This window comes from Bufo gargarizans, chromosome 8 (genome assembly GCF_014858855.1).
Source record: "Bufo gargarizans isolate SCDJY-AF-19 chromosome 8, ASM1485885v1, whole genome shotgun sequence".
Taxonomy (NCBI): domain Eukaryota; kingdom Metazoa; phylum Chordata; class Amphibia; order Anura; family Bufonidae; genus Bufo; species Bufo gargarizans.
Genome location: NC_058087.1, coordinates 61,213,309 through 61,241,022, shown reverse-complemented (window position 1 = coordinate 61,241,022; position 27,714 = coordinate 61,213,309). Strand labels below are relative to the sequence as shown.

The 27,714-nt window shown below is 41.5% G+C and overlaps 1 protein-coding gene across 1 annotated transcript; it reads right to left on the bottom strand.

Moving 5' to 3' along the window:
- Window positions 1–3,587: 3,587 nt before the first annotated feature.
- MREG (melanoregulin) lies at window positions 3,588–27,671 on the bottom strand. Its single transcript, XM_044304750.1, has 6 exons — window positions 27,537–27,671; window positions 27,329–27,425; window positions 17,989–18,142; window positions 8,357–8,447; window positions 5,013–5,176; window positions 3,588–4,930 (listed from the first exon to the last, which is right to left on the bottom strand). Exons 2-6 carry the CDS (start codon window positions 27,415–27,417, stop codon window positions 4,829–4,831), a joined length of 600 nt encoding a protein of 199 aa, XP_044160685.1. The 5' UTR covers window positions 27,418–27,425; window positions 27,537–27,671; the 3' UTR covers window positions 3,588–4,828.
- Window positions 27,672–27,714: the final 43 nt, after the last annotated feature.

The window sequence follows — 27,714 nt, the reverse complement described above, 5'->3', positions numbered from 1 at the left end:
TCCGTTACATATAAATACATTTCAGGATCATCATATCCTTGTTATCATAATTAATTAAATATCAATAGGGGGGCATTCTCTCTTTAATGTACCCTGAGTAAATATATGCCAATCACCCCCTTCTTATGCAAATAGGCTACTATTAGAGTTCAATGGGACCTCGTCTACATCGATTTTTACCTTGCTTTACCTCTATGGCCATCCTGACTTGCTCTGTAACCGGCAGGACCTTCCGATCATGTGACCTGCCGGCTTAAACAGTCACCTGACCGGCAAATCCATCACGTGGGTTCTGCTGCCCTCTGACGCGATGTGCGTCTTACCTCATGGTGGATCACATATTCACGTACCGGCGTCTGACGTCAGACGCTATCTTGACTCCACGTGACTCTATACCCGGAAGTAATGGTTTAAAAGGCAGAAATGCCGGCAGTATCTCGCCGCCTGCCTGCCGGACACAATCACACTCTGGTCATCATGATGCCACTACCGGGTTCATCGTCCTGACGCCTGGACATCATCTTTGGTCCACCATACTAGCCACCATGGGCACGCAAGTAATTTGTGAAAATATCTGATACCACTGGTTTTTATATTGTTTGATCAGTGGATCATTAGTTCATATCGAGCTAATTGAGTCTTGGCCTGGATGCTAGGTTTATCTATATCTTTATCTGATATGTACTATAGATATTATCCTGGTACTAACTAATAGGCACGGTCCTATCCCCTTTTTGACTGTTGGTTATAAGCCTGATACATGAATTGCTATACCTCAGTCAGGTCATTCCCTCTAGCATTAGACACGGATATGATTCTGGTTTATCTCTGAGTATCAGTACCTTATCATTGCTATATGTTCAATGTCTTCTGCTGCTTTTTTTTTTGGTGACAGATACTCTAGGTGTCAAATATGTCCCCTGATGAGCCTGACACCAACCAGGCGAAACGTGTAGGGACTGTATTGGACAATTGATATTTTCATACAATCTGGTTCTTTTCACCTTTTATATTATTAGGGGGTTTTCTGTCCTTAACTTTGGGTGTTTCATCACATATTTATTTATTATTTTTTGTACATTAGCCCAGGTACCTCTTTAGGGCCCCCCTTACAGGTATTCATCTCCTGATAGGGGCGATCCCGTTTCTCGTACCTCCTGGTGTCCCTGATCGTGCCCTATCGGGGCGGCTATTCCGTACTTAGGCAGGGCCGGTACACCAGGGCCAGATCTAGGGATATATCTCCCAGTAGGCTTTACTAACACCTACTAATTAATATCTATCTGACCCTAGGTTTTGTATTTCTTTTCATATTTCTATTTATTTATAATTAAGTGGGTGTATTGACATTTTATACTATAATATTAAAAGTTATATTTTAGAATGATGGTATTACTGTGATTCCCCTTAACATTTATTTATGGACAATTTGGAAAACTATAATGAACCATAAAAATAATAATTAATGCATGTCTTTAGGTGAGATACTAATAGTGAACAACACATTACCAGTATTTACGGTGAAGCTTTAAACTGCTGAGAATCAAAATCAAAGTGATCTGCTGAAGTACCACCAACCTCAAAAAAAAAAAAAAAAAACATTCAAAGACATATCTCATTTTTGTTACAGACACTGGAAAAAAGTCCTTTATTTTTATAGGCTGTCCAAATATTTCTGGACTATTGGCAACCTTGGAAACCTGTCATGTTGAACATTGTGTTTGAGTTGCAGGCATCAGGTTATAAGATGCAGGAGGAGCTAAGTAGATTGGTATATCGTTTTGTGGGAAAAGATTCAGTAAAACCTGTAATTATTAATTTAAATTCCTGCTCATTTTGGGCTTTGAAGTCCAGGAGGCGGTCCTATCAGTGACTGACACCTATCTGTGTATACACAGTCATGAAGGGCAGGCTGTCAATCACTCTTTGACGTCAACAGGAATTTACATTATTGAAACACTTTTTTTTACAGAATCTTTTCCTACAAACTATATATCATTCTGTTCAGCTCCTCCTGCTGGCATATTGTACTGCATTTTCAAGGTGACAAGTTCCCTTTAAATTCGATGCCTCTTACGTAAGCAGACTTTGTACTTGGACCAGTATATGAAATTCGGTCTTAGGTTTGTAAGTCTGCCCCAAAGTATATCTGGTGATCTCTAGGGGCTTGTTCACACGACTGTGTTGAAGACCCATAATTGGGGCTCTACAGTTATTTTGCATATTACTGTTTCCCAAGGAGCTTTGCATTTTGGATTGAGGTGTTGAGTCTCTGCAGTATTTTTTGTAGCTGGTCTTCCCAAGATTAGCTATGGTTTTGTTTGAGTAGTCTCCAAGGCATTGCTCCCGGTTACCCAGAATCCTACTCCACACTGATGAAGGGCAACCCCCCCGAAACAGCTGTCTGTGGATGGATTACCGGCTTAGGTCTTCCCCAGTCACATCCTTAAAGGGGTTGCATTTCTCATGTAGAAAAAGTTAATACAAGGCACTTACTGATGTATTGTTATAATCCGTATGGTTTCCTTTGCTGGCTGGATTCATTTTTCCATCACATTATGCACTGCTCGTTTCCATGGTTACAGACCAGCCTGCAATCCATCAGTGGTGGTCGTGCTTGCTCACTATACGAAAAAGCATCAGCCTCTCTGGTGGCCGGGACCATGGGAGCGCACATAGGCCAGTGCTTTTTTCCCATATTGTGCAAGCACGACCACCACTGATGGATTGCAGGGTGGGTTGTAACCATGGAAACGAGCAGTGTATAATGTAATGGAAAAATTAATCCAGCCAGCAAAGGAAGCAATATGGATAATAACAATACATTAGCAAGTGGTTTGTATTACTTTCTTTACATGATAAATGCCACTTCCTGAAGTGAGACAACCCCTTTTGAGGCTTGTAACAGCTGGATCTTGACATAGGGGCCACTTAATGTGGTGGACCTGGTGATCTCTACAACGGAGACAGCTCTTTGCTTTGTTTTCCCTTTTTTGGACGGATTTCTGGCTTTCACTGTGTTGAAGACCCACAACTCCACCGTTATTTTGCATATTACCAAAGTATATTAGAAGGTTGTATAACTTACCCTTATGCTTCATTTACATAAAATTATAAAATCGTCATTCCGATTCATGACGTCTTGTAACACTTCTAAATTACTAGCCATTACACTGTATGACACACAGGCATAAAGAACTAAGGATTTGGGAGATCTACCAGGCCTCCTTTCCATTTTACCAGCAGCGACCAGAGTTAAGAGGTTGTCCATTTAGAAAACATGAATTTAGAAACAGCCTCTCATCTGTCCATAGGTCCTGTCTGGTATTACAGTTAATAGGGCTGAGCTGCAGTATCACACACACCCTGCAGACAGTTGTGTTACCTTCTTTCTAGTTTATAGCATTTATGGCTATGTAGCATGTAATGCTATGTATTTTATCTTACAGCGCACTCTAGTGGTGAACATAAGAAAGTACACTTTTTCTGATTAGTCACTGCAATTAATTTGTGCATTTTTTTCATACATCAATTGCATAACTTTGTGCTGCACTCAGAAACATTTCACACTGTTATCCCCTGTAAACACAAGATCTTTATTACAGACTTGGCACTTTTTTTTTTGTTGCTGACCTAGAGAAACAAAGAAACATCAGCATGGTAACAGCTACACTTCAGTTAATGTAATTTTCATTAATACACAATTGTATAAGAAATATAAAATATTTTCTGCAATTTGCAATAATTAGAACTGTTACAGTATTATCCAATAAACAGTATTATACTCAGGGCAATTTAGCGGATATCTGTACGAATAATAATTAATAAAAATGTGTTCTTGTTCATGGCTATAGCATTTTCTAGGACCATTTGTAGCAAATTACCACAACTCTAGACTGTCTGGTCTGAAGTGGGGCGTAAACCTAAAACGCAGCCAGTGATCTCCGCAGTGTTACCATTATCAGAGCAAATTGTTTAAAAAAAAAAAAAAAAAAAATGGATTTCCATAGGATCTTGGGCTAAAAATGGCTGATCACTGACAACCACCCAGAACCTGGAGATGTGTGATGGAGGGACAAACACGCTCTTATTCATAAGCCATATACGTCAGGTTTGCTAGCAGCCATTACCCGCTGGCAGTGGTTCAATGTGTCTTTATGGGCTAAGACTATAACCATATAGTCAACATTACAGGGTTTCTTGGTTCATTGACATTTCTTTATGGGCCACTGGCTGAAAGCCACTTGCCCTTTAATAGTGGAGCATCCCACAAAATGAAGGTGGAATAAAACATGGCCTATATTAGTGTCTCTAAAATAATATAGAGACAAGGGGGTACATATTATTAGCTTTTGATAGTTCATGTTCAAACAATTTCTACCCGTGCAATGTTCTGATGCCAGGAAGTACAATCAGGGGATCAAGAGTTAATTGTATACCTTGTTACAATGTAGCAGATTGATTAATACCATTTTTTAAACATATTTAAAATACATATTTTCCAAAAACAGCAAGTTGTTAAGACTAAGAAGCGTCAAGTCTATGGAAGCTTTGAGTTTAGCGACAAGTCTGCCAGCAGTGGGAGCAGCGAGAAGTTCTGGTTGGTAAATAGTTGGATCGGATCTGCTGAGCTGAGTTGAGGAAAGGGGACTTGGCATCCTTGGTACATAGAGACCCATTTCTTTGCAAGATGCAGAATGAAAGTTTTCTTTAATTCAGATCAGCACTTGCAGCCAAAACCCATTAAAAGAGCATCCCTCAGCCTGGAAACAAAAAAGCCCCCCTCTTGCTCCTCTCAGGTCTGCTAGAAGGTCATGCAAAAGGAGCCTCACTTTATCATCTTAGATCCTGTTTCCTCATGCGTTTTAGGATACCTCCTGTGAGCGATGTTAAAGAAGTCCTCCACTGCATCAAGACATATCAGTCGGTCCTACATGAGGAAAGAGAGAGTTAAACTGTTATTTCTCGCCTCTCAGATCGCCATTGGTAGACCTATAACTTTTTGGGTTTACCATTATATAGAGGTATCTTTCGGGCAGATCCCACCCTGCTGGGAAGATTGTCGTTTCATCTGCAAGTCGCAGAAGGAGCTCCATTGCCTTCTTCATATTTTTAGGGCAACTGATGGTACTTTGCTTTGTAACAGACAAGAGAGATTCGGCTTCTTTTTGGAAACCTGGATAAAACAGCAGAATGGTTGTTGGGGATATCATGAAATCCTGGGTAGTCGTTGCCAATACTCGGATACCATGTACAGATTAAGATGCACTTTATTTGCAAATACCAAAATGTGTGACTTTAGTTCCATTTCTGCCACCAGGTGGAGGTAGTGCTCTCTTTTTTCAGCATGCATGAGGCAGCTGACAAGTTAGGTGGAAGGCCTTAGGCAGGTTTGTCTCTGTTGGAGAACCAACACATATGCAAACATTCCTTAGATTGTAGGGCAAATCTGTGACAAATAATGCTGCACATGTACCCTAAAGTCATGTCTGCTCACAGACAGGTCTGCTTAAAACCGCAGTAATGCAGAAGATGTCCCAAACCACAGCTGGCCATCTGTCACTTATTTTTCCTAAATTTGTCATGTTGAGATCCACTTTAAAATCTGCATGAAATCCTCTATGTTTGAGCAAAGCCTTATGGCATTTTGCTTCAGTATCATATAACAGGTGTAGTGAGAGAAAATGAAAGTCACCGGAGAATTATTCAGTGCAAGGGAATGGAGGAAAGGTTATAAGTAGTGTTGAGCGAACTTGTGTTTTAAGTTCGGCGTCTAAAGTTCGGGTTCGGGTTATCGAAGTATCCCGTTATGGATTCCGCTACCACGGACCATAACGGGATACTTCGATAACCTGAACTCGAACTTTAGACGCCGAACTTAAAACACAAGTTCACTCAACACTAGTTATAAGAAGTGTAATTAGCTATTCATGCCAATCTGATGTTGGCTTGGAAGTGATTTTCAGCAAGCAGGCAAGATTACATGTTGGCTGGAGGTAGGGCTTAGCATTAAAGGGATTTTCCAAGTATTTTTTACTGATCAGTGACCCCTGACCCCCGTCGAAAAGCCATTTGAGAAGGCACTGGCACTCGCAGTAGTGCTGCGGCCTTCCCTCAGTTCACCAGGCACAGTGCTGTACATTGTATAGCGGCTTTGCTTGGCATCACAGCTCAGCCCCATTCACTTCAATGAGGCCGAGATGCGCCTAGGCCCGGTGGCCAATGGGCACAGGGCCTAGACAAATCTGGAGAAGCCTGTGGCACTACTGCGAGTTCTGATGCCTTCTCAAACAGCCGATCAGATACTGATGATCTATCCAGAGTGTAGACTCCGTAAACCGCTGAAAAGTCAGCGGTGTACAGAAAAGCTAATTTTAAGCGTGCAGGGAAAGGTGCGCTTTAGGGAGGTAAAAGTCTTTTAAAAATTCAAAATCCATAACTAAAGTATAAGAAAAAGTATTATTAGGGCATTTAGGACATTTTACAAAAAAACTTAATTAAAAGTTTAGTTACTCTTTAAGATTGGAAGTTGTGTTTTAGTGCCAGTTTGCATGCAAGCAATACATCTGGTCCCTGATTTATCATGCCTTTACGCGAGAATTCTTTTACTTGCGGGTAAATGTTGGGACTTTTTGAATTTTTACACCCCTCACTACAGTTTTGCGATATAGGTGGGGAAGTGAGTGTGGTTAGCTATGATAATGAGTTTCACTCCAGATTTATCACTGAGACTTTTTTTAAAAGTCGCAATAGAAGTCGAAATCTCACTCTAGTAGGAGGATGGAGTAGGAAAACATAAAATCATTCTACGAGTTCAGAATTCATTATGTGCTTTGAGGTGAAAGACAACAGTGCTGGAAGTTTACAAGGAGGCACGTAGCACTATAGCATGAAAGTAACCAGCATCATTTAGAAGTGCATGCTTGGGGAATCTATTAAAAACATAAACAATGCATCTGGAAAGTCTTCTGACCCTTTCACTTTTTTTTTTACATTTTGTTATTTGGTGGAACAAATCATTAGTCAGACCACACATGGAGTATTGTGTACTATTCTTGCACAAGAAAGTCATAGCAGGGCTAGAGAGGGTGGATGGGTGGACTACAGTACCCAGAAAGATTATCAAAATTTGGGCTATTTAGTCTAGAAAAAAGGTGACTGAGGAATGATTTTTTTATGAAACTGTGAGAGTATGGAACTCTCTGCCTGAGGAGGGGGTGGTGGTGAACTCACTAAACGAGTTCAGAAGGGACAGAATGTTCTAAATATTTGCTAATGTATTTAAAAACAAAAAAACAAAGACTAAAATCTTGCATTGACATAAGTACTGTACATAAGTATTCAGACCCTTTACTCATTGCTTAGCTGAAGCGATTACAGCCTCCAGCCTTCTTGGGTATGATGCCACAAGGTTTGCACATCTGGATTTTGGGATTTTCTGCCATTCTCTCCAGCTTTGTCAGGTTGAAAGGTGACTGCTATTTTCAGGTCTCTCTAAAGATGTTTGATTGGGTTCAAGGCAGGGCTCTGGCTGGGCCACTCAAGCACATTCACACTTTACACACTTTTAGTGAGGCAAAGCTTCTTTACTGGGCCGTTTGCCATAAACCCTAGATTGGTGGAGTGCTGCAGTGGTTGTTGACCTTCTGGAAATTCTCCCATCTGCACACAGGATCTTTGGAGCATAGTCACAGTGACCAGTGGGTTCTTGGTTACCCATCTTACCAAGGCCCTTCCCACCCAATTATTTAGTTTGGTGGGGTGGCCAGCTCTAGAAAGAGTCCTGGTTATTCCAGACTTGTTCCATTAAAAAATGATGGAGGCCAATGTGCTCCTGAGAACTAGGTCAGCAGATTATTTTGTACCCTTCTCCACACATTCCTGTCTCTGAGCTCTACAGGCAGTTATTTTCCCCTCATGGCTTGGTTTATGCTTTGATATGCATTGTCAGCCATGAAAACTTATATAGAGAGGGCTGTCTTCCAAAACATGTTTAATCAACTGAATTTACCACAGGTTGTCTCCAAACAAGGTGTAAAAACATCTAAAAAATGATAAAGAGAAAATTGGGGCTGGCAGAGCCACATTTCAAGTGTCATAGCAGTGGGTCTGAATACTTATGTCCATGCAAAATTATAGTTTTTCCTTTTTAATACATTTCAAAAAAATTATAAAATTCAGTTTTTACTCTCATTAAGGTGTATTGGAGTGCATATTGATTTTTTTTTTTTTTTCATTTTAGCACAAGGCCTCAACATAATAAAGTGTGAAAATTTGGAGGGTTCTAAAGACTTCCCAATGCGCCATATAGTTGGCCTTTCAAGAATAAAAAAAAAAAATATGGTTTCTAACTTACCCAAGTCCTCCAGTATCCTTCTCCACCTGGATCTCACTTCTCTTCTTGCTTGCCTTAGAGTGTAAATTTCATAGTTGAGTTTTTGCCATTCCTAGGGGGGAGACCAAAAGATATATAAAATTATTTGTTGTAAATCTGTGAAAAGTTCAAGCACACACCCAACATTTGTCCTTCCATTTGTTCTACCACCTTGTGACATGTTAAAAGCCGTCACCTAACAAACTGACACATTTGTATCAGAACACAAATTTAACATTGTTCTGGAGGTAACAGGGTTAGGCTACTTTCACACTGGCATTTTGGCTTTCCGTTTGCGAGATCCGTTCAGGGCTCTCAGAAGTGGTCCAAAAAGGATCAGTTTTGCCCTAATGCATTCTGAATGGAAAAGGATCTGCACTGAATGCATCAGTTTGCCTCCGATCAGTTTCCATTTCGCTCTGAAGGTGGACACCAAAACGCTGCCTGCAGCATTTTGCTGTCATCCTGAGAAAGCGGAGCCAAAACGGATTTGTCCCAGCACACAATGTAAGTCAATGGGGACGGATCCGTTTTCTCTGACACAATAGAAAACGGATCCGTCCCCCATTGACTTTCAATGGCGTTCAAGACCGATTCGTCATGGCTATAGAAGACATAATACAACCGGATCCGTTCATGACGGATGCAGGCAGCTGTAATATTGTAACGGAAGCGTATTTGCAGATCCATGACGGATCCGCAAAAAACGCTAGTGTGAAAGTAGCCTTAGTATATTTGCTTCACACACAGTTTTTGAGGCAGTTTTTGGAGTCATAGCCAGAAGGGAATTTGTTGTGCCATTTCTCTACTATTGCTGCTGGAAGTTATGAATGAATTGCCGGCAGACTGCAGGTCCAGATGGCTGTGACCAGTTAAAGGGGTGTCCTGGCAAAGTCCGACACTGGCAGTACTGATCAGATAGTGTCACGCTGTGCAGGGACACCCCCCCAACTGGAAACACCTATCTGGACCTCCATTGCAAACTGGTAGTAGTTCATTCATAAACTTCTAGGAATGATAAAGAAATGGTGCAACATAGAGCTATAGGAATAGATGCTCCAGAATTGTTATTACATGGGGATGCAAGTAGATATATTTTCTGTATCCTTTCACGTTTCATATTTTTTTGCCATTTGGTTCAGACCCATAGTAGCACTATATTAAAAAGGCATTGCCCAGAATTAGAAACTAGGGATGAGCAAAGCCGTTGAAGTTCAAGTTTGCCGGATTCGGCTGAACTTCAGGTCAAAGTTTCGGGTTTGGGACCCAAACTTGACCCCGAATCTGAACCCCATTGAAGTCAATGGGGACACAAAGTTCACTTTATTATTTTCCATTATAACATGGTTATATCGGAAAATAATATAATTCTTAAGACAGAATGCAAATATGGCCATGGTGATGAGCGGGGTGAACTCATTGCACACATCGCAGCTCATATGGCAGGTCCTGCTGAATTAAGATAGAAGAGACTGCTGCAGCGCGATCAAGTGGATGAGGCAAGTTTTTTTTTTCCTTCTTTTTAACCCGTAAATGGCCATATTCTTTAGCATTCTGTCTTAAGAATGCTATTATTTTCCGATATAACCATGTTATAATGGGAAATAATAAAATCACGCGAACACCAAATCTGAATCCGGACTTCAGGGAAAGAGTCTGGGTTCGGGTACCCAAAATTTTGCTAAGAACACGAACTTTACAGTTTGGGTTCGCTAATCCCTATTAGAAACCCATGGCTTATTACTTCCAAAAACCATGCCACACCTGTGAATAGGTTATGTCCACTACTGCTGTTCTATTGAGGTATATGGAGGAGCCACATACAACCTGTGGACAGGTGCGGCACCATTTTTAGAAGAAAGCCATAATGTTCTTTCAAACATGGACAACCTCTAATTAGGGCACCATATTAGTAACCCTTTAAAAAAGGGACTCTACTTTCAGAACAGCCCCTGTCCGTATGCCCTATTAGAAGGTCCATGGGCCTTGGCAGAGAGCCAATGAGATTTAGCTTTTTGGCAGACCTGCTCTGTGCGTGTATCACATGGATAGCCATTCATTTGAATGACAGCCATGTAAGGCTATATTTCACCCGTAGATGGGTGCGAACTCCCTCACCAGGGGTTTCACTGGCTTTATTTTGAGAACGGGTTGTCATGATGTCGCCTGTAGAGCGGTCTGTTTATTTGTGCACAAAAAAAGGGCACTCTCCTTTTTTCCCCACACGTAATAGCGCTTAAATAATATGTGCCACAGGCGATGTGTGTGCAGTCAAGATTATGGACTAAGCAAATTCCAGAAGCTCAGAAAGCCGTACATAGACTGAGAACAGCCAAATAGTTCATAGTTTAAACCAGTAATGTGAAGGTGATTATTTTATATGGGAAAAACAGCAGAGATTGGATTAGAATGTTAGAAAACCCAATGACGCAAACAAAGGAGTCACTGGAGCAGGTGGGGACTACTTCCTAGAACTACAGTATATGGCATTGTTAACTATAGCCTTCCGTTGAAGGAGACCATCCATACAGTCTTGGTTGAATGTTTTTTAATCATCTTCGATGAATAAGATAATAAAATGCATAACATAGTTCATAACTTCAACCCCACCACAACAAGCCACCAAAATCCACAACAAAAGAATGTGGGGGGAGATATAGCATAAGAAAATGTTGTGTATGTATTTAGCGCACAATGCCGTACATGTTTTATGGCCACCACTTTTTTGGTGACAATTCTTAATCCCTTAAGGGCTCTTTCCCACAAGCGGATGCCGTGTGGGTAATATGCTGCGTGAAAGAGGCAAGCCCCGTTCCGGACAGCAGAGACTCATAGCTTTAACATGATTAATAATGCTCCATGCTCTTGCGAGACTTCGCGCAATAACTTCATAAATGAATATGTACTATAAAAACCCAATTCCCGAACTCTGGTTCGGTTCCAAGGTACCACTTGGAGCCGAACCCGAGTTCGGGAAATGTTTTTTTTACAGTAGAAATCAATTTCTGAAGTTATTATGCGAAGTGTCACACTCCTGCTCCGTATGTATTAGAACAAAGTTTTATGCGAGTCAACTTCGGATGTTTCATCCGAAGTCGATTCGCTCATCCCTACTGAGGGGTTGCTATGGCAGTCAGGGGATGGGCTAGCAGTGGCCCCCAGGTCTGCCATGTACAGACGCTTATTATGACCTGTCTAAAGTTAAAAAAAAATAAAAAATGTGCCTGCAAATACATTTATTTACATGAAAATATAACAAAAACAAAACTGCACAGAATTGGCATTCCCACGTTTGTAATTACCCATACAATAAAATAAACACTTTTTTGAATCATCTGTGGTGAAAACAATGTGAAAATTAAAACAGAATGCAAAAATTGCTCTTTTTTGTTCATTCCATCTCCAGAAAAAACACAATAAAAAAAAGTCATATGAACCCTAAAATGGCACCAATAAAAACTACCACTCATTCTGTAGCTGGCCAGCAAGACCTGTCCTAGGTTGCTAGTATAGCTTATATGTGTATTCAGCTAAACCTGCCAATTGTCTTAACACAGTTCCTATGTTTATGTGTTAAAGACAAAAGCAGAGTTATTTACTGTGACATCATGTTTTGGATGTCATATAACTGTTATATTTTGTGTTCACAGAAGCAGGAAAAGATAACATACCTTTAAGATTTATTTTGTAAAGTAGGGTAAGCTCAGTGACACAGCAGAAACAACAGAAAGCATAGTGTTAATCTGTTGTTGCTGGGCAGAAGTCTAGACAAATCACAGCCAGCTTCTCAAATAGCAAGAGTTTTCACCAATCACAGCCAGCCTCGCACACAGCCTGTCTGGGAATTCCCCTAGCAGGAGCTGCTAGACTCGTTATTCACCAGAGACAGGAGCTGAAGGGACATTCACTCCACTGAGAGCTGTGTTTTTATGGGAACAAGAGGCCAAAATAGGTATTTAGAACAGTTATATAATGTTCATATTGTTAGTATTGTGATTAGAACTGTATACTGAACCAGTTATACGTGTGTTTACTTACAGTTCCACCAAATTGCAAATACAAATTTAAAGCTACAAATTGCATGCATTCAGATTCCACATTGCAATCCAAATTGCATACAACCATATCAGATCATACTCAACCAATCTATAGTCACTGCTAACTGCATACTGCAAGTGAACTATCAGTTAGACCTCAGATATACCTCTCAGAGAGATCATAAAGTGCTTAAACTTAAAGTGAAAATACAGATACTCAAGATATATCCACCATGTTATGCTGAATGACAAGATTGAACAGTTGAACCACCATCTTATGCATACCGCCATTTTGTGATATCTTTTCAACACGTGTTATGTACATGGACTATCTGCTACGGAGGCGGCAGTGTCATATATGAAGAAAAGTTGAAGTTAATAAAGAAGTTGGTTTAAAGAGCACACCGAATGCTTCAAATAACTACTGTTTCCATAGAACAGAGCTAGAGGAATTACAGAGTAAGGCCTCATGCACACGACAGTATTTTTTCACGGTCCGCAAAACGGGGTTCCGTTGTTCCGTTATCCGTGTCTGTTTTTTCTTCCGTGTGTCTTGTGTCTTCCTTGATTTTTGGAGGATCACCAGACCAGAAAATTGAAAAAAAAAATCTAAGTCAAGTTTGCCTTAAAAACTATAGGAAAAAAACTGACATGGATCACGGACGCGGATGACAATCTTGTGTTTTTCACGGACCCATGGGACTTGAATGGGTCCACGAACCGTTGTCCGTCAAAAAAATAGAACAGGTCCTATTTTTTTGACGGACAGGAAACACGGACGTGGATGACAAACGGTTCATTTTCCAAGTTTTCAACTGACCCATTGAAAGTCAATGGGTCCGCAGAAAATCACGGAAAACGGAACAACGGACACGGATGCACACAACAGTCGTGTGCATGAGGCCTAATAGACAGTCTGGTTAGACTAAAAGTCAGAGATATCAAATTCTTCTAATGCCAGAGCGCAAAAAGCACTTTATAGTGCTGCGCCTGCCACACATTCCACATATACCAAGCTCTTATGCAGCTACATGAATGGGTCTTTGAATGCAGAAAAATTTCACGAAAAATCTTTTTTTTTTTTCTATTGCCATGATCGTACCGATCCACTGAATAAAGTTGTATTGTCACATATACTACATGTTGATCATAAAAGATTTTAAGGAACAACTCTTCCCACAAGTAACAAGCCCTTATACAACTGTGTTGATGGAAAACAAAACAAAAATTATGACTTGAAATGTGTAGAGGGAAAAAGCAAAACAATTGTCCCATCCTTAAAAGAGTTGTCTGGTTTTCTGATATTGATGACTTATCCTCAGGATAAAAAAATAAAGGAGGACAGCACACCTATGTTGATGGGTAATGGGCGCACGTCTCCAGGTAAAGTGGTAAGCTTCCCCACATTAATCGGATGATTCACAAATACAGAAATAAAAATGGATGAAGACAGCACTTCCCGTGTTTTGGAATTTGTTCCAGATGCAGCATCTGGAATAAATTCCAACACAAGGATTTGCCGTCTCCATCCGTTTTTCTTCTGTATTTGTGGATCATCCTATCCTCAGGATGATCAATAATCACGTCAGCTGGTTCCAACTCCCAGCACCTCCACGGATTAGCAGTTTAAAGGGACAAAAAAAATATGTAATTACACCGTACTGCCACTACAACGTTGACGACATACAGATAAAGCATTAAAGAGGAGTTGGGGCCTCATCAAATCGTTAATTGGAGGTGGTCCAATTTCCGGTACCCCTGCTTATTTTATATTGATGTCCTATCCTGGAGGAGAGGTCATCAATATCACAAAACCTGAAAACCCCTTTAAGTTCCACACTAGACCATGATTTTAATGGGTTAAGGATAGGCTCACACTGAGTTTTTGGAGGAGTTTTTGAGACAGATTATCCTGCAGATTTTTCAGTAAAAGCCAGAATTAAATTTAGAAAGGAGAAATAAAGAAAGGACTTCCACTTCTCCCATTTGCTGGATCCACTTCTGATTGAAATACTTGCAGGAAAATCTGCCTCAAAACCTCCTACAAAAAATTCTGTGTACACCTATGCTAAGAGAGTTTCTGCTGTTTTTAGAAATGTTGCGCTTTGTATGTGCACCACATTGATTTGTGCACCTTTAGTATCCCTTCAATGTATTGGGCCGATAGCCTTCCATACATGACACAGCACAAGCAGACCCTGCTAAAGTCACAGGAGACTGTGTTAAATGTTGCTTTTTGTAGTGTGAGATTGTGAAACAGCTCTTATTGCATGAACACTGCCGTTTCCCCACACAGCTAATAGACTCACAGATTACAATAGGCATGTTCTTTGGCATCCAAAACTACAGCCCAGGGGAGCAGATTGTGTCCAGGACCCGGATCTCGTCCAGAAAGATGAGTACTGCTGCCCAGGAAACAGATGACGTCTGCCAGGAGTGCTGAGGAACATGTAACGGAACTCCTGGCACCGCGACCGGGTACCTCCGTCGATAGATGCTCCTAGTGCTTTCCGAGGACTCCAAGCACTCCACTTGACACCGTAACGCACTGCAGACCCCATGAACCGCCGCAGCTTGGTTGGGGTCTCACCGTCCTCCACCCACGCTGGACCCAAGACCGCGCTTCAGCTTCCAGTGGGTGAACCTCTCCTACATCCAGAGAGCAGGAGCCATGAACAAGCTCTTACAAGAGCTTATACTCAGGGGAGTATTGTGATATAGCAATCCCCAAGAGTGTAGTTATCGCATTCCCCAAACATGAGCCAAAACCTCATGAAGGTATAAAGCAGCCTCTTTATTTTAACACACAAGCATTTTATACACATCTTCCAACAAGGTTACCACCTACAGGGCTTTGTAAAAACAGCCAATAACCACGTACAATACACTCAGACACTCCTACACAAAATCCTCCCCTCTGCCCATGATAGAATTACCTCTCACTGGGTTGATGCAATCATCACAGGCAGGCGAATACACAATATCCTCTGTCCTGGAGACAACCGAGAAGTAATTCAATTATCTCTCAGGACAAAGGACATCGCCAATACACACAGAGAGACAATGGAACAGACCTCCCTACTCAACGTATACAATGTCCTACCCTTTTCAATACACATAGACATTTAACATCCCAAAATGGCACGAATAAGACCAGGGGTTCAAGTTAGTCCAAGTCTTTGTGAACAACGGAGGCCTGGCTGATGAGAGGGCCCATAATCCTGGGGCAAGATGCTAGTAGCCAGCCCCCTCCAAAACCCAGTGGCGAGGTTGGTTTCGCCACAGAACAGATTACCCATTCTGTGGTACGGCATGTTGATTTGACTGCTTGTTTTGTTCGGAATCATCAGCAGAGACAGAGCAGACCCGGGTCGGTAAGACAGAGCGTGCACGCACCTCAATATAAGATAGGCGCCTAAATACTAGAGACTGAGATCCAAACCTGCCAGTAGTTAGTTAGTGTTGCTGAGTGGCAGGCTACCAAGTATTGCTGTTTGTTTATCACAAAGACTTATCAGTTAAAGTTTTTGTTCGCTCCGGAGAACAGTTACCCCAGCGTGTTTATCAGAAGTGATATATATTAGGCAAGTGCCACATTACCAGTTTTGGGGAAAAGGGGAGGGGGAAATCACTGTATAGGCAGGTAAGATTGTAAGCTGCTGTGTCGCACCGCAGGCTAGCCTGTATCTCACACACACACACACGATTGTTCCTCATCTTCAGGGTAATAACAGGTATGGCGAGGCAGAGTTAACTCTACTCGCAGTAGGCAAGTTGCGCAAGTGTTTTCCGGCTACCATTGCAGGGCCCCGTGCTGTGCGATACAGGGGTCTCAGCCTCCAGGCTGAGTGTATGTAATCTGATTTTATGTTCACTGCATTTGGTAGTGTGTTTGATATCCCGTAACAGTAAAACGAAGTAAGCTCTGCAAGAGCGGACGTCAGAGTCGTTTTCCTTGTTCGTGACATCAATGTTTCCTGGGGAGCCCACCCTGGTACACGGCGTACAGTAGTAAAGATTAGATGATTACTTGCCTCACAGATCCCATGCCACCACTCCGGTTCTACCTGCCAGACTCAGCTTTTCTAGCTTTAGCAGTGATGTTATATTGAGAACATGTGACTGCTTCAGCAAATCACTGGCTTCAGCAGTGCATTGAAGAGGCCAGTGATTGGCTGCAGTGATCACTGTGTCAAAAGTGACATCACTGCTATATGGAAATGTTTAGACATGGTTTGTCATGCATTGTCCGTTGCGATTCAGAGCAGTGAATATATTCAGTGTTTTTTCTTTTAAATTAGAATTTTGGAAACATTGATAAAAACTGTAAATGGGGCAAAAGGCAATTCTCTTTAAAATGTTTGTTCCACGAATGACATTTACCACCCAACTACAGGATTGGTGACAAATGTGTGATGCCTATGGGACCCCCATCAATCACTTGAGCCTAGCATTCTCCCTTGCTGCACGAATTCTGTAAGGGGGAGTTTGAATGGAGCAGTAGTGATGCCTATGGGGCTGTCAGAAATTGCCAAGTACAGCACTTGGGTGTCTCTGTCCATCCCAATGATATAGAGTGGAGTGGGAAAGCACGTGTAACCACTGCTCCATGCAAATGGGAGGCTTAGGAACCCTGTTCTAGTGATCAGAGGCAGTCCCAGTAGGGGGGCCTCCAGTGATCCTCTCTAGTGTTGAGCGAAACAGGTTTGGTTTGCTGTATCCGAACCAGATTCATTTGAAAACTTTGTTAACAATATAGCCTCAGGCTTACTGTAAAATGTATGGGCTCCATGGAGGTTTTGCGAACTTGCAGCAACTATAGAGAGACTTGCTTTGTCTTGCCTCTATGACATGAAACTTCGTTTATTCGCATTACAGTGTCAAAATCCAAAGCTAAACTTGGCTTTGTTCATGACGCAGGAGCCCATACATTTTAAGGTAGGACTGAGGCTATATTAGTGAAGTTTATAAATTAATCGGGTTCGGATACAGCAATCCTAACCTGATTCGCTCAGCACTAATCCTCTCAATAATTAATACATGTCTTTTATGAGACAACCTCTCTAATACAAACCTTGATAACCAAGGTAAAAGTTGCATATATTGCCTATCGTGGTTCTGCAGTTTGGTACTGCACCACAATGCGTAATGTTACCATAGCCTTAGGGTACATTCACAAGACTGTATTTATGGGTCTGCATCCGTTCCGCAATTTTGTGGAATGGATGCAGACCCATTCATTTCAATGGGGCCGCAAAAGATGCAGACAGCACACAGTGTGCTGTCCACATCGGTCCTTCCGTTCTACGGCCCCACAAAAAAGACAGAGCACGTCCTATTCTTGTACGTGGAGTAGAATAGGCATTTCTATTATAGGGGTGGCCGTGTGCGTTCTGCAAAAGGCATTCTCCATGGCCGGTATCTGCGTTTTGTGGATCCGCAATTTGTGGACCAAAAAACATATACGGTCATGTGAATGTGCCCTAAAGTATATGGCCATATTACAGCTTTTGCAGAAGACTAGGGTATGAACCAATATACATTAGCCTTTATACTTCTTCAACGCTCTCTACCTACCTCCGAGTCTTTTTCTAATTGGCGTCTCGTCTGAATCCAGGAATGCAGCACCCTATCATCAACTGCTTCTGTGTGAGACAGGTCATGAGGCGAGCTCCACAGGTTTCTCTCATCATCATTGGTCACAGAGTAATTCTGGATATGGTTGTTATTGCTAAGAAAATAAAGAGGTATAGACTGTTAGTGTCTTTGGATGTCATATTAGTAATGGTAACATTATCCTTTTCAAAGAAGACTATTTCTATATAATCTATGAATTCTGCACAGAGGTGAATCTGGATAAAGTCAGAATATCAGATATTGGTGCACTCACCAAAACCAACACAGGCTAGGTGAAAATCATAAACCTTTGGTTTAGATAACCCAGGTATATACTAAATAATTAAGATCTCAAACTCTCGGTTAGGGCTCATGCACACGACTGTGGTTTTTGTTTCCGCATTTTTTGCAGATCAGATATGGACCCATTCACAGTAAAAAAAAATAGAACATGTCCAAGGATAGGACAGTTTTATAGAGGACAGGGTGTTTCGTTCCACAAAGTGCAGAACACACATGGCCGGGTTCCGTGCTTTGCAGATCCACAATTTTCAGACGGCAAAAACAGCAATTGCCGTGTGCATGAGCCTTTATCAGACCTGTGACCAATGGATCCATTTTAGCCTCCCAAGACATAGTCATTTTAGTGAGTTGGAGAGCTAGACCCATCCAAAGTGACAATGAGTCAACTGATATACAAGTAATCAAATTTACCAGCTCTCAAAAAATGTCAATATTTTATGGCAATCACCTAAGCAACAAATGTATAGCACTTGACCACCCCTCCTCCCTTTTAGTGCTTATGCAAATTACGAAGGAAGAGAAAATATCTGGGCCGTCATGGTGGATTCAAGGAAAACAGAGTTACCGGTAAGTCTTATTACAGTTTTCCATTCCATCCATCATGACAGCCACAATGAGAACTAACAGATATTCAAATAGGGTGGGAAACCGCCTGCAGTACTTTTTGGCCAAAAGCTAAATCTGCAGAGCCGGAAAGATTAAGGCGATAGTGTTTTACAAAAGTGTTGAGACTGGACCAGGTAGCAGCTTTGCAAATTTGGTCCAATGAAACACCATAGCCCTGGTAGAATGAGCTTTTATACCCGCTGGACAGGGTATGTTCTGAAGGGAGTAGCAGCACCGAATGGTGGATCTGATCCATCAAGCTATTGATGTCTTGTAAAGCTTCCGTCCTTTGTTTTTGCTTCCAAATTTAACTAAAAGGTTGTCTTTCCTGAAATCCTTAGATGCTTCTAAATATTGTAAGATAGTGTTCCTTACACCAAGGAGCTGTATCTTCCCTTTGACCTCGTGTCTGGGGAGCTGGTAACTGATGGTAACACAAACTCCTGGTCACTGTGAAAATGTGATACCACCTTGGGGAGGAATCCTGGATCTAGTCTTAACACTATTCGGTCTTCAAAATTTCAAAGATATGGCGCTCTACAGGAAAGGGCCTGAATTTCACTTAGCCATCATTTCGGCCAGATGGTTATCATGAAGGCAGTTTTTAAACCCTTAACGACTTAGGACATACCGGTACGCCATGTTTGCCGAGTCCTTAAGGACTCAGGACGTACCAGTACGTCCTAAGTTTAAAAGTAGATTGCGGCGAGGCAGGGGTTAATAGGAACAGGATGCCCGCTAAAATCATTCAGCGAGCATCCTGTCACAACGCCGGGGGGGGTCATGTGACCCCCCCCCCGTATCAGCGATCGCCGCAAACCGCAGGTCAATTCAGACCTGCGGTTCTCGGATTTTACCTGCGGTTGCGGCAGGCGGTGCCATCGCGTCCCCATGCGGCTGTGGGGTGGACCCGATGGCATGGAAGGCAGCACGATGTCTAAGGAAGCCATCGCGCTGCCTTCCGGTGATGAGCCTGTGAGATCCAGCCCCCTGAATCTCACAGGCCGGAAGCTGTATGAGTAATACACACAGTATTACTCATACAGCCAATGCATTCCAATACAGAAGTATTGGAATGCATTGTAAAGGATTAGCCCCCCAAAAGCTCAAGTCCCAAAGTGGGGCAAAGAATAAAGTTGAAAAAATAAAGTTTTCCCCCCAAAAAATTAAAATTTTCTAGTAAAAATAAACAATTGCTAACAAAATAGGGGAACACCGTAAAAAATAAAAACTGTGCTAAAAAAAAATTTTTTTCTCACCTTACATCACAAAACGTGTAATAGCAAGCGATCAAAAAGTCATATGCACCCCAAAATAGTGGCAATCAAACCGTCATCTCATCCCGCAAAAAAAAAAGAGACCCTACCTAAGATAATCGCCCAAAAACTGAAAAAACGATGGCTCTTAGAATATGGAGACAGTAAAACATGATTTTTTTTGTTTCAAAAATGATATTATTGTGTAAAACTTACATAAATAAAAAAAAAGTATACATATTAGGTATCACTGCGTCCGTATTGACCGGCTCTAAAAAAAATATCACATGACCTAACCCCTCAGATAAACATCGTAAAAAATAAAAACTGTGCTAAATAAACCATTTATGTGTCACCTTACATCGCAAAAAGTGTAATAGCAAGAGATTAAAAAGTCACACTCACCCCAAAATAGTGCCAAAAAAAGTCATCTCATCCCGTAAAAATCATACCCTATCCAAGGTAATCGCCCAAAAACTTAAAAAATTATGGCTCTCAGACTATGGAAACACTAAAACATGATTTTTTTTGCTTCAAAAAAGAAATAATTGTGTAAAACTTACATAAATAAAAAAAAGTATACATATTAGGCATCTCCGCATCCGTGACAACCTGGTCTATAAAAATATCACATGATCTAACCTGTCAGATGAATGTTTTAAATAACAAAAAATAAAAACTGTGCCAAAACAGCTATTTCTTGTTATCTTGCCTCACAATAAGTGTAATATAGAGCAACCAAATATCATATGTACCCTAAACTAGTACCAACAATACTGTCACTCTATCCCGTAGGTTCTAAAATGGGGCCACTTTTTGGGAGTTTTTACTCTAGGGGTGCATCAGGGGGGCTTCAAATGGGACATTGTGTCAAAAAAAACAGTCCAGCAAAATCTGCCTTCCAAAAACCGCATGGCATTCCTTTCCTTCTGCGCCCTGCCTGTGCCCGTACAGATGTTTACGACCACATATGGGGTGTTTCTGTAAACTACAGAATCAGGGCCATAAATATTGGAGTTTTGTTTGGCTGTTAACCCTTGCTTTGTTACTGGGAAAAATGGAAAATTTGCCCAAAAATTGAAATTCAGAAATTGAATCTCTATTTTCCATTAATTCTTGTGGAACACCTAAAGGGTTAACAAAGTTTGTAAAATCAGTTTTGAATACCTTAAGGCCTCGTTCACACTTCAGTGTTTGGTCAGTGATTTCCATCAGTGATTTGTGAGCCAAAACCAGGTGCGGCTCTAAACACAGAACAGGAGCAGATCTTTCCCTTCTACCTCATGTCTGTGGAGGTTACACTTCTGGTTTTGGCTCACAAATCACTGATGGAAATCACTGACCAAACACTGAAGTGTGAACGAGGCCTAAGGGGGTAGTTTATAGAATGGGGTCTTTTTTGGGTGGTTTCTATTATGTAAGCCTCGCAAAGTGACTTCAGACCTGAACTGGTCCCTTAAAATTGGGTTTTTGAAAATGTCTGAAAAATTTCAAGATTTGCTTCTAAACTACTAAGCCTTGTAACATCCCCAAATAATAAAATATCATTCCAAAAATGATCCAAACATGAAGTAGACATATGGGGAATGTAAAGTTATAACTATTTTTGGAGGTATTACTATGTATTATAGAAGTAGAGAAATTAAAACTTGGAAATTTGCAATTTTGTTTACACATTTTTGGTAAATTTGGTATTTAAAAAAAATATATAAATGATTTTTTTTTTTACTTTATTTTACCAGTGTCATGAAGTGCAATATGTGACGAACAAACAATCTCAGAATGGCCTGGATAAGTCACAGCGTGTTAAAGTTATCAGCACTTAAAGTGACACTGGTCAGATTTGCAAAAAATGGCCAAGTCCGTAAGGTTAAATAGGGCCGAGTCCTTAAGGGGTTAAGGATAGGTGTTCCAGACAGCTAGGTTGTAGATATGAGGATTTGGATGACTTATTGTCCCCTGGAGAAAGGATGTCTTCCCGGAAGGATATTCTCCAAGGTTCTTCCAATGCCAACTGTCTCAAGATTGAGAACCAGCTTCTCTTTGGCCAGTGAGGAGCTACTAAAATTACTGTTTCTGCTTCCTTCTGTATTTTCTGTATTACGCGAGGAATTAGCGGAAAAAGTGGAAATGCGTAGACCAGGCCCCAGTTCCATCTTATTGACAGAGCATCCACGGCCCATGGTCTGTCCTTCGGGTCTAGCGAACAAATTTGACAGACCTTAGCATTTTTCCTGGAGGCAAACAGGTCTATTTCTGGTAGTCCCCACCTGGAGATGATTTCCTGAAATATTTCTCAGTTTAATATCTATTCTCCTCAATATAATGTCCTTTGGCTTAAGAAGTCTGCATCTAGGTTTTCTGACCCCTTTAGGTGGACCGTCGTTAAGGAGAGTTCTCTTCTGCACAGGACGTTCTCTTCTTGCTACTTCCGCCAGTGGGTTGGATCTTGTGTCGCCCTGATGTTTCAGGTATGCCACCGTTGTGATATTGTCTGAAAGGACTTTCAGATGTTTGTTTTTTAATAGGTCCTGAACATTTGTGAGAGTCATAAGGACTGCATATAGTTCTCTGTAATTTGAAGATCTTTCCTTCATGCTGTCTGACCAGTCTCCCTGGAAAAACTGGCTGCCTATCTTTGCACCCCAACCTTAAGTGTTGGCGTCGGTTAAGATCTGAACCTCTGGGATCCTGAGCCATTCTATACCCTGAAGAAGATTTTTTCCTTCTCTTCACCAGTCTAGGTCTATTCTGACTGCAAGGGGAACCTGTATTATCCTGTCTAGGGATGACTGTTTCCTGTTCCATTTTTTTAAGATCCATGCCTGCATGACTCTTGTGTGGGTCTGACTCCATGGAACTGAATTTATGCAGGAGGTTAAGTTCCCTAACAGACTCATTAACTTCCAAATGGAACACCTGTGAGTGTTCTGAAAGCATCCTATCTTGTCTCTGAGTGCCTTTACTTTGTCCTGGGGTAGATAGGTCCTCTGGGATACAGAATCCAACTCTACGCCTAGGAATTTTTGTAGATGGGGCGAGTGTGTATTTTTTTAAATTTATTACCCATTCCAGACTTTAAAGGGTACTTAAAAATTCTTCTGTGGCCCAACAGGTTTTTTTCTCTTGGGATTAAGGATGAATCCTCTACCTCTTCCGCCATTTGGGTAGCTCCAACGGCCCGTCTTACCCTTCCCTCTGTAGGGTTTAGATTGTGAAGGGAACTGTCGAAAGGGTCTCTTTTTTGTCTCTTCCTCTTCCCTTCTTTTTGTCGGCCGCTTTCTCCAGTATCTTATCTAAAACTGGACCAAAAATGAACTAGCCCGAGAAGGCAATAGAAAACAGCTTGGTCTTGGAAGCCTTGTCCCCTGACCAAGTTTTCATCCATAAAGCTCTCCTGCCACATTAGCATCTTTAGCGGCAAAGCGTACAGACTCAGCAGAAGCATCCGCCAAGAAGGCTGTTGCGGATTTTAATAGCGGTATAGAATTTATGATGTTTTCCCTTGGGGTTTTGTTCTTTAAATGATCATCTAATTCTGATAACCAGAAATACATTGCTGTGGCAACAGATGTGGCTGCAATGTTGGTTTTGACACAAAACATAGCCGCTTCCCTGGGTTTCCTTAAAAAGGAGTCTGCTTCGCGTTCCATCAGATCAATTAACTATGAAGAATCCTCAAATGGTAAGGCCATCTTTTTTTTTACTACCTTTGCCACTTGAATATTGATTTTGGGGATGTCATAACATTTTTTACATTCAGCTTGATCAAATCGTAATCGGTTTCTGAACCCCTAGCCTTTTCTAAGGTTCTATCCATATGTCCTGATCATATCCCTGATATTCTTATTAATGAGGAATACTTTGGTTCTTTTAGTACATAATCCCCCAAACATCTCATCCTGTACCTTACGAGGCTTAGGGTTATCCTCTATACCCATGGATGATCTTACTGCTTTAAGTAACTCTTCTATTTCGTCCGAAGAAAAAAAGTATTTTTTTATCATCCTTTACAATTTCTCTTTCTGAGAGAAGGTCTTCCTCTAACACCCATCTAGAGGTAGTTATCCTCATTAATGTCCTCTGGCTCTGATGAGGATTGAATGGATAGTCTAGGTTTCTTAGTAGGCAGAATAGATTGACTAGTAGTTGTCAGGGAGGCTAGGGAAGACTTAATCTCTTGGATAAAAGACTTCATTTCAGAGAAGATAGACGGTTGCTCCTCCTTTAAGTCATCAGAAATGCAGACTTTGCACAGTTTCTTTTTATAGTTATCAGGAAGTCTCTACCGCAAGTTGCGCACTTTAGAGATATCAGATTTTTGAAGAACATTAAAATTAAAAAAGGAGAAACATACTATACTCCCCATAGGGGAACTCATGGGAGGTGCAGCCGTAGAGGAATCAGAGCCCTTCTGGCTGGAGCCTCAGATATTGACATAGTGGCGGAGATGCTATGCCAAGAGGCGCACGAGCGCCACTTTCCAAGTTGCTCCTGGCGTCTGACGTTATACAGGAGCACCTTCCTGATGCCACGTGGCTCCACCTCCCCCCACCTGCCGGCCCATAGAATCAAAGAGGCGTTGCATTACACAGCTTGTGCGCGTGTCCCACGTGGGTACGGCATCAGCTGTCTGCTTCCTACATGCGTGGAAGGAAGACAGATATAGAAGAAAGGAGCGCAGGCCCCAGCATGAGCCGGAGTAAGCGTCCACATTGTCCCCGCTGACCAGCCTTAGCCCCTGCCGTGGGAGGGCAGCGGGGGATGATGTAGGTACATTTCTGCTAATTCTCACCTCCCCACAGGGAGGACTCTCTCTGCATGCTAACCCCGTAGGGGCAGGAAAAACACTGAGAGGGAGGAGGGGTGGGGCAATTTAAACTCTCTCTGTATATTCCTGCCCCTACAGAGGTCATCTCTCATTGTGGCCGTCATGGTGGATGGAATGGAAAAAATTATTTATTGCCACGAAGAAATTCGTATCTGTTGCAAATCTAAATTTATCCTAAACTTTGGATCGAATTCCACTTTAGATGCTTTGTTTCGCTCAAAACTAGGTATAACCATCTGACACATTAAAGGGGTGTCCCAGTTTTGCAACTAATAGGCATTGTTTATCTGCAATGCCCCATTTTCCTGCACTCCATCATGGTCACGTGACATTTTCCACTGTGTTGGTTTCCTATCTGAATGACATCACGTCTACATCTGAATTGTGGCAGGGATTGTTAGGCTCCGCCTTGTAGACAGAACATCAGCGACCTTTCCTCTCATGGTGGTCGTCTGCTCTTTCTTCTGGACCCTGCCCTGTAGATTTGATCAGCAATCATGCTGTGTCTTATGGTTTTTCCGGCAGGGCTTCAGCCAGATACTTCACTCCATGCAGCCAAACTGTGTGTACCTCCTATTTTTTTTTCATACCATTTACCAACCATAAATATTTTACGATATTTTACAATATTACCATGCTTCTCTATAGAATATAGTAATATGGTGATGTGCCTTTTTTTTCAAATTTTAATTTATTTTATACTATTTGGACACAAAAACATTATACATATGTGATGTAATCATACTGACTCAGAGAATGAAGGGCACAAGTCAGTTTTGCTGCGTAAGGAACTCTGTAGGGACAAAACCCATTAAATGGTGAAGGAATTGCATTTTTTCTAATTCTACCCCATTTGGAAATTTTTTCCCGCTTCCAATTAGATTGTATGCCATATTAAATGGTGGCATTAGAAACTACAACTTGTCCCACAAAAAACAAGCCCTCATATGGATAAGTGAATGGAAAAAAAAAAAAGTTATGACTCCTGGTAGAAAAATGAAAAGCAAAAATGAAAAAAAACCTTCAGCGCACAAGGGGTGAAAACAATCGCAAAAGAATGGCAACTAACTGATTTATCAACACAAATAGAAACAGATACATAAGAACCAATGAAAAACTGGTGCAAAACAAGGTGTCAAATTGTACTTGCATTATAAATCTGCCCCTATGTGCTGGAAGAGGGCCTCTCCCCAACAGGACTTCATTAGTATTCACTACATTGAAGTGAATACTAATGAGGCTGCCTCCTCTGTGATGTTTGAGCTGGGAGGGGAAGGAGGGACATAGACCTGATGGTACAGATCCACTCAAAATATGGCACATCTAGCTGTGGAAAACTCCACCATGCATAACTTTCCAAGGGCGCTTGGCTTAGTGGGAAAGGGGACACGGCTTAAGACTCAACATTTTGCATCAATGTTGCAAAATTTTGTCGGAAAGTTGAGTCAACCAATAGATGGTTTAAAGTTAAACAAAAGTGTCTAGTCATGCACCTAATTTATCATCTAGTCCGAGGCAATGGGGGAGATTTATCAAAACTGGTGTAAAGTAGAACTGGCTTAGTTGCCCATAGCAACCAATCAGATTCAACCTTTATTTTTCCAGAGCACCTATGGGCAACCAAGTCAGTTATACTTCACATCAGTTTTGATAAAATCTCCCCAATGCGATTAATTTGGTGCATGGTTATGGGGCTAGTCTAAATTTATACCATCTACACCAGGGCTGGCCAACCTGCGGGTCTTCAGCTGTTGTAAAACTACAATTCCCACCATGCCCTGCTGTAGGCTGATAGCTGTAAGCAGTCTAGGCATGCTGGGAGTTGTAGTTTTGCAACAGCTGGAGAGCCGCAGGTTGGCCAGCCCTGATCTACACTATCAAGATGTATGGCTCTTGGAAGACGGAAAGGAAGAAAAGTAAACACAAAAAATGAAAATTGGCACATTCATTAAGGGGATATGCTGAATGTGGTTGGTTTCTGGCTGTGAGGTCACCAGAGCCTAATGTCTGATGTCTTGAACTGAGCAGGTCTTGCCCATATAAACCTAACATTTAGTAAAAAAAAACACACAAAAAAAAAACAACCTTTTTGCTGTTGGGTCTGTATTAGTTGTCATGGGATCATTAGCAGTTATAATAAATTAGAAAATACATTGTAAACATATCCTCAGGCCTTCCTAGCATGCAGGTCTCTGCAGGAGACAACTCACTGAATACAATAAATCAAGTAAAGGGTGTATGCTATTAGTGCAAGAGCATATAATAAAGTATCTACTATAAAATAAAAGAAATACGTTGTACTTACTTTACTAGAGGCTGCTTCTCATGTTTAGGGTAATCAATACATCCAAGTCTAAGGCAACAAAAGGCACACAACCAGTCCGTCATACCCATGGGCTCTGCTGTGGAGTAAGAAGAGACATGCAGTCAGAAATGAAACTCTTACCTACCTGTCCTTTCCCCTTGTACCACCACAGTATACTAATCCTACAGCTATCTGTGCAGATACATACTGGTAAATCACACATATAAGAAGCAAAGATACTCAGTGAACGTCCAGGGCTCCACATTATTCGTCATCCTCTGCAGGGACTTAACATTCTCATGGAGGATCAAGCAAAGTAGGAACTAGAGTGACCCAAAGCCTTCTTTCATATGGTTTTGTAACACAAACTACTTGGAGGCAGGCAA